The following is a 9,818-nucleotide window of genomic DNA, read 5'->3' as shown; positions in this document are numbered from 1 at the left end:
TGTAATAGCATGGGACATCAAATGTTCAAAGATTGCTTGATTACTTATCTAGAGATAGAGTTTTTTACAAAAAATAATGTTAGCATGAATGATATCATCATCAATACATGAAAACTCGTCGAGAGCAATTACCTAAGTATTATTTGATTATAATATGAATTTGTATTACTTTATAAAATGAACCTGTTTTATGTATACTTTTTTTGGTTCATTATTAAAGCTTTGACTATTGTTTGATATATTATATGTGGTCGAGGATGGGAAAACCTATCAATCAATCTTGGATTCACCACTAATCATCGTAATCACTTTGATCATCACCATCGCCTGATGAGACGTATGTAATTTAACTACCAACTTGATCTCATATTGTGGATTTCCCTCCACATTTGGTTCACCATTAACAATCACCTCTTTTTGAGGATTGAATTAGGTGTTGCAACTAAAGAGCAAATGCAATGAGCCTTTGAATATTGGGCACTAAAATTGTGATACCCATCATAATTCTTCCTTGTTAACAATTTGGGAACGTAGTCTAAACATGAATAGCTACAAAAAATGAAGGAGGTATAAAGTTTAGTTGACGAGTTTAAACTCATGCTTAAAACCTGCGATAGAGATCAAGATGAAAAGGAAGAAATGGATGAACCCAAATTTGGGATCTCAAATGCAATCAACGTTTGCAAAGATTTTGTTCAAGTAAAAAGCAAAGATAACACTCGTTGTATATGTCATGTGGTACAACACACCCTATTTAACCAATCAGAATTGCAAAGATTTTTATATAAACAAATTCCAAATAACTTCCCCATTTTTCTCCCTTTGTAAGAGGATCGTTGTACCAAAATTTTATTGAAGAAACCATAGGAGAGAAAATGTGTCAATTCTCGCAAGGAAAGTTGGTTTGTTAACTTACATTGGGAATCTAGTTAATAAAGATAGTTAATGATAAAAAAAACCTTATGAAAAAAGGGAAATTTGTTAATTACAACCTCAAAAAGGGGGCCTTTGTGAATTACTATTCCTAAAAAAAGTTGTTAATTACTACCCCTAAAACAAATTAACTCTAGTAACTACTATCTTTTTTCTTAATCAGCCTACTTAAGCTCTTAATGACATCATTATTCCTTTAAATTATAATTAATAGCTTTTAAACCTTTATTAATCAGATAAACCCATATGCACCACCTACCTACCTCCTACGGCTGCTCCCCCACCATGAAATCCACCCCCTCTTAGTCATCCACCATGAAACTCACCCCCACAGCGAAACTCACTGCAAATACGGCCCCTCCCTTTGCCCCAACCCTTAAAACCCATCCCATCCCCTTTCCTCAACATCTATTACTACCCCTTCCCTTCTTCTAGCCCCCGAAAATAGTCCAGCCACGTGATAGGGCTTTGTTTTGTTGTGGGGAATGGGAGGAGGATGGGTCTTATGGTGATGGAAGGTGAGGGGGTGGGAATTGTGTGTCGGGGAAGCAGAATAGAGGTGGAAATCATGGTGGGGAACAAGAAATGGGTGGATTTTGTGGTGGGGGAACAAGAGAGTGGGTTACGTTGTGGGGGATTAAGCGCGGGGAGTGGGTTTTATGGTGGAGGAGCTGTCATAGGTGGTAAGGGGTCAAAGGGGGGTCGTCGGAGGTGGTGCAATGGTGCTGGGAAGGTGGTGCTAGGGTAAATTTAATTAATTAAGGTTTAAGAGCTACCAATTAGAATTTAGATGAATTATGATATCATTAAGAGCTTAAGTAGGCTGATTAGTAAAAAAGGTAGTAGTTGCTAGAATTAATCACTTTTAGGGGTAGAAATTAATTTTTTTTTTTTTTTAAGGGGTAGTAATTCACAAAAACCCCTTTTTTTAAGGTAGTAATTAACAAATTTTCCTAAAAAAAACCAAAGAAATTTGTAGGTTTGACAAGTGAACAAATTTGGGATCTGAAATGTAATCAAAATTTGTTGAAGTTAAAAGCAAAGATCATACATATGAGAAACCCTAGAGAAGAAAATATGTTGATTCATACATGAAAATAATTGGGGTTATTAAAGTATATTGGAAATCTAGTTATAATAGAGTTGATGAACAAAAATCTAAAACCGAGTATATCACCCAAAGAAATTATCAAGTTAATTTGATGAGTGAAGAATCATTGTATTAGGGTTTTTAAGAGGAATTATCAGAACATATGGAGAGAAAGAGAGTTTGAGTGGATGAAAATAATTAAATGAGATATGAGGAAGAGTGTAATGTAAATTCATTACGGAGTAATATACAATGAGATTTTGATCTACAAAGTTAGCAAGTTTATGATCCATACATTGAATAAAAAAAAGGACACATTTATTGATCTTGGTGTAACAATAATAGAATCAAAAGAAGCAAAGCTAAAATAACGACAAATATGTCTAGATATTACCCGTATATATAATATAAGTAGAAAGATTCCAAATACAAAACTAAAAAGGGGAGATAAAAACGAAACCTAACGCTCTCTCTCTCTCTCCCCCAAAGAAAACCCAACCGTCACTCCCAAATAGCTCCGGCCATGAGGCTCGCCGGCGGGTGTGCGGCTCACCGCCCATGCCACAACGTCGGCGAGCCTCCGATCTACCTCCTTAGGGTGTTCCTTTCTTTTTTCGCTCTGTTTTCTTGTCCGGTCGACCTAGCTTTTTGCGCCGCTCCCCTTTTCCGGCCGCCGCTACTCCTCACCGACCTTGTTGCCGGCTTGCCGCCGCTCCTTTTTTCCGCTTCCCCGCTGTGTCTCTGCTCTACCGCCTTGGCCGTCGTCGCGGTGTTTTGTAGGAGAACGGGGAAGGAGAGTTATCTCCCTCTGAGTCCCTCGCGTAGGGCTGCTCTCAGTCTGGTGTTTCCAGCCGTCGTTGCCGCGGTTCAGGGTTGCGTGGGGTTTGGGCTTCTCGGGTGGGTCCCTGCAGGTCGAGCTTTCCTGTACGGTGGTATGTGGGTTGGTTTGGTGAACCTCGGTGCTTGGATGGTGGTGCTCGGTTTGGTTGCGGGGTCGTTTGCTAGGGTTTCGTTTGTAGTTCTCGTTTTTATTTTTCTGTCTGTTTCTTATTTTAGTCTTTGTGTGTGTGTTTCTTTAGGGTTTGTTATTTTTTCTTCTTGTGTGGTGCGTTTGTGTGCTATGGGGTGTACAGATCGGTGTGCCGATCTTCTGGTGCAGGATTTGAACCGGGTTTTTTGGCTATGGGGCTTTGGTTTGATCTTCTGTTGGTTTGGGCTGAAGGGTTATGCCTCCAAGCTAGGGTCCATGTTTGAATAAGAGATTGTATTGTCAATGGTGAAGTGTACGACACCAAGTTTGATTTCGGGTCGAGGAGTACGGGATTCTGAGTCAATGAAGGTTCACGTCAGAAACTACAACATATTGCTAGACCCCCTTGCAAGAGGCTGCATAGGACAACGTTATATGAGCCAAGGGTATTTCAGAAAGTCATTTTGCGCGTACAATTGTAGTTTCCTTTATTTCAAACTTGTAATTGGTTTTTTGTCTTTGTATTGTTCGATTACGATTTCTTATGTAAGTGCCGTATAGCTTATTATTAATGAATTTTAATCTCGCCCCTTCAAAAAAAAAAAAAAAAAACAAACTAAAAAGGAATACTATAAATGGAATATGTAACAAGTAATGTAAAACATCGAGATTATATTTTTTTTAAGCTAAAGTAAAAGAGCTGCCAAATAGTGTTTTTTTTTTTTTTAATTTTTTTTTTTTTTTGATGAGAATTGCCAAATAGTTATGATACTCACAAAGCAAGAATTTTGGAATTTGAGAAGGTTAGCAAATTAGGAAGGAACAAACACACACATACATATACTGTTCTCATTGACTTATTATATAGATATATCAATCGAGTGAATCAGTTTGAGTTTGTTTGAATCCGACCTACTTAATTTTAATATATGAATCACTTTATATTTGTTTTTCAATCATAATTCCATAATCACTCGCCAATCTCAGATCTCGAATAACATCTTAGGATTTAAACCAACCAAGTATGACGAGTAACCGACCCGCCCGAGAGAGCACAATTCTTTGGTTAGGAAATAAAATATCTAGAAGATGTAAAAATCTAGGCTAGAAGAATAATTAAAAACAAAAGTCGGTCACGACACCGATTAGGTAGTTATAAATTGAGCACCTTCACTTGTAAACCCTTTTTTTAACAAGCCTTATAATCCACACACCTGGGAGTCTATTTTCTCCCTCTATCGTCCGATATAATTCCACTTTCGTCGGAAACCCTAACCCTAGATCCCAATTTTTTTTCTTCTTCTCTCTCCTCCATTTTTCGTCGCCGATCTCATCTCTCTATCTTCTCCGTAACCTAATTGGTATGTTTGTACATGTATTTTACTCATTAATTTAGTTGAATTTGTTGTTTTTTTTGATGTGATTTTATAGTTTTGATTGATTTTGTGGTGTTTTGATTGATTTTGTGTGGTTTTGTAGTTTGAAAATGGTGTCGGACGCAAGCAAGAAGAAGGCTGCTCAGAAGAAGGCAGCTGCGGCGGCGAAAAGAGGAGGTAAAGCGCCTGCCTCATCGAAGGCGGCAGCTCAAAGTGTTGATAAGGTTACTGAAGCAGTTGGGGATATGGTGATTTCTGATCGGAATTGTACCGGTATTCTTTGCTCGCATCCTTTGTCAAGAGATGTTAGGGTAAGTTTTTTCGATCCGTTTCGTGCCGAATTTCTTATGCCTTTGTTTATTATGTGAAATTATGTTGTTCCTGTTGATTATAATTACAAAAGTTGGATAAAAAAGGGAGCTTTAGAGGTAGTTTTTGAGTTTACTAATGTTAGATAATTGAAGTCTATTTTGGGATTTGCTTGAACTGAATAAGGGGGTTGAATTAATCAATTAAAGGTTTTATTTTTTTTAAAAAATTTATCTGGAAGTCATCGTCATGTTATGGATTGTTTGTATTAGAATGAATAATTCATGAAATTTTGATGTAAAAAAATAAATGAATTTCCTGTTTGTTAATCTGAAATTGAATGGTGAGGTTTGAATAATATGTTAGCCATGAAGTATGCGGTGTAGAGAATATGGAATTGATTTATTTCTTGCATATTAGTCTTTGCATATATTATGGTATTTGCAATCATGTATGGTATTTGCAATCATGTCTATATTCGTTTGAGTTTCTTATGAAGTTGGTAATGGAGTCCTTTCTTTCACATATTTTTTCATGCATGTTCACAAATCATGTGGTTAGCTGGTCTCACTTCTAGCTTATTCTTGTTAGCTATGCCGCACTTAGACCAATGCCTAGGCGAGCAGATCGTCTGTCAGCTGGGTGTTCTGCCATCTATGATGCTGGATTAATTGAATGAACTTATAATTTAGTGAATTTTCCCGAAATGTCATCCCTTGTGATTCGTTCTTACTTAGGAGGTAAAGTTATGTATAATATGCTTTTGTATTTTGAGCATGTGGCTGCTTCTAGTCTCTGTAGTTCTCTGGTATGTGTCATGATGGAACTCCTCTACCTTGCAGATAGAGTCTTTGTCAGTTACTTTTCATGGACATGATCTGATAGTTGACTCGATGCTGGAGCTGAACTATGGAAGGTTTGTTGCTATCCTGTACTTGTATTCTTAAGTTTGTTTTTGTCATTATATTTGAATTTGTTTCACTCTGAACATAATGCGTTATACATGGTAATTACATCTGCAGACGTTATGGTTTGCTGGGTTTAAATGGTTGTGGAAAATCTACCCTTCTTACTGCAATAGGACTCCGAGAGCTTCCAATTCCTGAGCACATGGATATCTATCATCTAAGCAGTGAGATAGAAGCATCTGACATGTCTGCCCTTAAGGCTGTAATAAGCTGTGATGAGGAAAGGATCAAGTTAGAACAAGAAGTTGAAAGATTAGTGGCACAGGTGTTTACTCTGCATATATTAATTGTTTACTTGATATTTTTATTATTATAATCATCGGCTTGCAGAATTAATTTTTTTGTCTATAGGATGATGGAGGTGGGGAAGCACTTGAACGTATTTATGAGCGGTTGGAAGCTCTTGATGTAGCAACTGCTGAAAAGCGTGCTGCTGAAATCTTGCATGGTCTTGGATTTGACAAGATGATGCAGGAAAAAATGACTAGAGATTTTTCTGGTGGTTGGAGAATGAGGATTGCATTGGCACGGGCGTTATTTATGAATCCAACCATCTTACTGCTGGATGAACCTACAAATCACCTTGGTAAGTTGAACCACTTAATCTCATGATACTTCTTTTGTGCTTAATTTTTCTTATGCACAAGCTTGTCTGACATGGACATCCACGTCCCTTTAAAGTAAGGAGAGATGTTTCTCAAACATTTTTTTTTTTGTTATGATGCTTTGAGAACATCTTACGATGATTCATATGCCAGATGGTACAATTTAGATAATCTTATCCTCTGTAAACATACTTGGTCAACATATTACGTTGAGCTTGTGATATTAACTATAAAGATAACACTGAGCTGGGCTGGCCTGTTCAGATTGTGACATGACAATGTTACTTTGTGCTGGGCTCTAGGCCATGTTTTAATGTATTAGGACGGCTCAACGTTAGTCAACCATGCTTAAATAAGTTTAATTTGGCCTAAGCACTTAATTACAACACTGTTGTAAGTGCACTTGGATCGTGCTGGGGCACTCTTACAACATTGTTGTGGTTAATTGCCTGTAGGGCACAGGCTTACAGCCATCTTTAGCCTACTCTATATAGACAATATGGTGGTGGTGTGATAAGATATGTTTAACTTGATGGAATTATATTTCTCTTTGGGAACTTGTATTGTGTCTGTGTTTTTTTTTTCTTTTTTTGAGAAATAAGTTTGATTTACCTTGCTTATTCATTTTGATGGCAGATCTTGAAGCTTGTGTTTGGCTAGAGGAGAATCTGAAGAATTTCAATCGCATTCTGGTTGTGGTTTCACACTCTCAAGATTTTCTGAATGGTGTCTGCACTAACATTATACACATGCAAAACAAGAAGTTGACGATCTACTCTGGAAACTATGATCAGTATGTTCAGACCCGTTCTGAACTTGAAGAGAATCAAATGAAACAATACAAATGGGAGCAGGAACAAATTGCTAACATGAAAGAGTATATTGCTCGGTTTGGTCACGGGTCTGCTAAGTTAGCCCGTCAAGCACAAAGTAAGGAGAAAACACTTGCAAAGATGGAGAGGGGAGGACTGACAGAGAAAGTTTCCAGAGACAAAGTTCTTGTTTTCCGTTTTACAGATGTTGGAAAGCTTCCCCCTCCAGTGTTGCAGTTTGTGGAAGTGTCATTTGGCTATACACCAGAGAATATTCTATACAAAAACCTTGAGTTTGGTGTGGACCTTGACTCCAGGATTGCCCTGGTGGGTCCCAATGGTGCTGGAAAGAGTACGCTTCTGAAGCTGATGACAGGGGATTTGGTTCCTCTTGAAGGCACGGTGAAGCGCCACAATCACTTGAGGATTGCCCAGTACCATCAACATCTTGCAGAAAAGCTCGACTTAGAAATTTCTGCCCTACTATATATGTTGCGAGAATATCCAGGTACCGAAGAAGAGAAAATGAGGTCAGCAATAGGGAGGTTTGGGCTATCTGGCAAAGCACAGACTATGCCTATGAAAAATTTGTCTGATGGACAGCGTAGTCGAGTTATCTTTGCTTGGCTGGCTTATCGGCAGCCTCACATGCTGTTGCTGGATGAGCCTACTAATCACTTGGATATTGAGACTATTGATTCATTGGCCGAGGCATTGAACGAGTGGGATGGTGGTATGGTTCTTGTTAGCCACGATTTCAGGCTCATCAACCAAGTGGCCCATGAGATATGGGTGTGTGAGAATCAAGCCGTCACTCGATGGGGAGGGGATATCATTGCCTTCAAGAATCATCTCAAGAAGAAAGCTGGATTCGAATAAGCTGATGATTATTATGGGTGTGAGTTGGTTGGAATTTTGTCAAACGTTTATTAGTACTATGCACCTCACCTCGACCTTCAGTTTTGCCTCAATGAGCATAGCTCCTTCTCGATGTTTGGATAGAAAATTGCAGTTGAGCCTTGAAGGTTTCGGCTATAGTCCTAAGCTTGGCGAGTTGAGCATTACTGTGGCCTGAGTTGAGGTAATTTTTTGTTTTTGCTTCTTTACCCCCTTTAAAAAACCCTTTATAAAACAAACTCTGTAGTTGACCAACGAGACTATGCCTTGTAAACGAGATTATTTGTGAACCTGCATGTTTGAGATTCTAAATTACTACTGAACATTTTTCTATGTATCCTCTTGTTCATCGACTAATTAGTTGCTGGCTGTTGTACCTGGAAATGGTAATGGGATGTTAGCCAGTCAGCTACACTTTGGTAACAAATACACCCCAAACAGTCTAATACTAATTATTTTTTGTGGCAATTTTGTTTTATCATTGGCAGTCTTACAAAGTTCTTCGTATTCTTATATACTTTGTAGATTTTAATTAAAGTTCTCACGTATTTGCTCCTGAACAGTGTTCTACATGGTGCCATGTAGATGACTGAGCAATCAAACGTTTGACAATCGAATAGTCGATGTTCTTTTCACTCAGCAGAATATTATTTAAAACAGAGCAGACAATCACTGATTTTTTATACAAAAAACCAAGTGAAAGAAGATAACTAGAGATATGCAATTGTTCCTTTTTGGCTAATGAGTGTGCGTATGGCTGATACTTCCTCAAGCAAAACAAGTACTTAGCCTGTTTGAAATTCAGTTCAATTCAGCTCAGTTCTTAATTTTCTTCTCTTATAAAATATTCATTTCAGTTCAATCAATGAGAACAGGCCCTGAGTTTGGGTATCTTACATGGCCTGCTTTTTCAAAGTTATTTCGGTTTGTTTAAAAATATGGCTCCTACAAGATTTGTTCCTATGACCTCAAGATTAATCTCTAACGTGTTACCCACTAAGCTATTATCAACATGTCATTCAATAAAATTTAAATATTTATAATAATTTATATCATGGAAATATTGCGGTAACCCAGGACATCATCTGGACCTAAAATTAGTTGTAGAATTATAAGCAGTTAAATGTGGGTTCAATTAACAAATTGTAGTAAGGAACTGTAAAACTTGCTACTTTTCTAGGCTCTCTTTCAAAGTGCATGGTCAACAAGAGCCATGCGGAGTTATTGTCACTAGTTATAAACTTGTAATTATCAATGGCATGAGCCAAGTATGTTTGTATCTTTTGCCTTGTGAGTTAGATATCCCTCAATTTATTCATATGGTTTCCTTTGAAAATTCGTGAATAAAATTCCCTTTTTGTCTCTAACTTCTGCAAATGATTGCTTAATCTATTTTTGTACTTCCTCTTTCCATTACAACACTACATAAAGGGACGGAGGGAGTACATAGTAATATAAATATTTTGCTAAATATTTTGCTTATCATTTAGTTCATTGAAAATCAGCTAACATGCTTAAACCTTCATTGTTAGAAATATTTGGTACGTAAATGATTGAAAGCATGAATTCCACACGCATCATACAACTTTGCCTATCTGCTCAGACACTAGTAGTACATCAAGAAGGATTCATACATTGCTAGAAAATTCTTTGCCCCATTCGAAACGTTTGTCTCCTTTGATGATTCAGAAGCTGTCATTACTCATTACTAGCTAATTTGGATTGTGAAATTTTTGGCCTTAGGAAATCTATTATCGTTGGTTCCGAAAAGGACACAATGTTGACTAGTTCAGAGCAAAAGATAACCAATATCTCAGTATCTATCATCTTTGCTCTCTAGCTAAGTAGCTAGCAGAGT

General features: G+C 37.5%; 1 protein-coding gene across 1 annotated transcript; it reads left to right on the top strand.

Annotated features, from left to right (window-relative positions):
* Positions 1 to 4,197: 4,197 nt before the first annotated feature.
* Positions 4,198 to 8,428, top strand: LOC145619075 (ABC transporter F family member 1-like). The gene is made up of 6 exons (XM_081673673.1): positions 4,198 to 4,354; positions 4,473 to 4,680; positions 5,521 to 5,594; positions 5,701 to 5,911; positions 5,998 to 6,232; positions 6,888 to 8,428. Exons 2-6 carry the CDS (start codon positions 4,480 to 4,482, stop codon positions 7,940 to 7,942), a joined length of 1,776 nt encoding a protein of 591 aa, XP_081529799.1. The 5' UTR covers positions 4,198 to 4,354; positions 4,473 to 4,479; the 3' UTR covers positions 7,943 to 8,428.
* The last annotated feature ends 1,390 nt before the right edge of the window (positions 8,429 to 9,818 follow it).

This window comes from Chenopodium album, chromosome 27 (genome assembly GCF_948465745.1).
Source record: "Chenopodium album chromosome 27, dcCheAlbu1.1, whole genome shotgun sequence".
Classification (NCBI taxonomy): Eukaryota; Viridiplantae; Streptophyta; class Magnoliopsida; order Caryophyllales; family Amaranthaceae; genus Chenopodium; species Chenopodium album.
The sequence above is the reverse complement of the archived record's forward strand: the minus strand, read 5'-3'. Positions and strand labels throughout refer to the sequence as shown.

Bases quoted from the DNA above. Each gene is read 5' to 3' on its own strand.
- LOC145619075 (XM_081673673.1), top strand. From the start codon at position 4,480: ATGGTGTCGGACGCAAGCAAGAAGAAGGCTGCTCAGAAGAAGGCAGCT. The intron at 4,681-5,520 runs GTAAGTTTTTTC...TCTACCTTGCAG, and splicing joins CTTTGTCAAGAGATGTTAGG to ATAGAGTCTTTGTCAGTTAC. The intron at 6,233-6,887 runs GTAAGTTGAACC...TTTTGATGGCAG, and splicing joins TGAACCTACAAATCACCTTG to ATCTTGAAGCTTGTGTTTGG.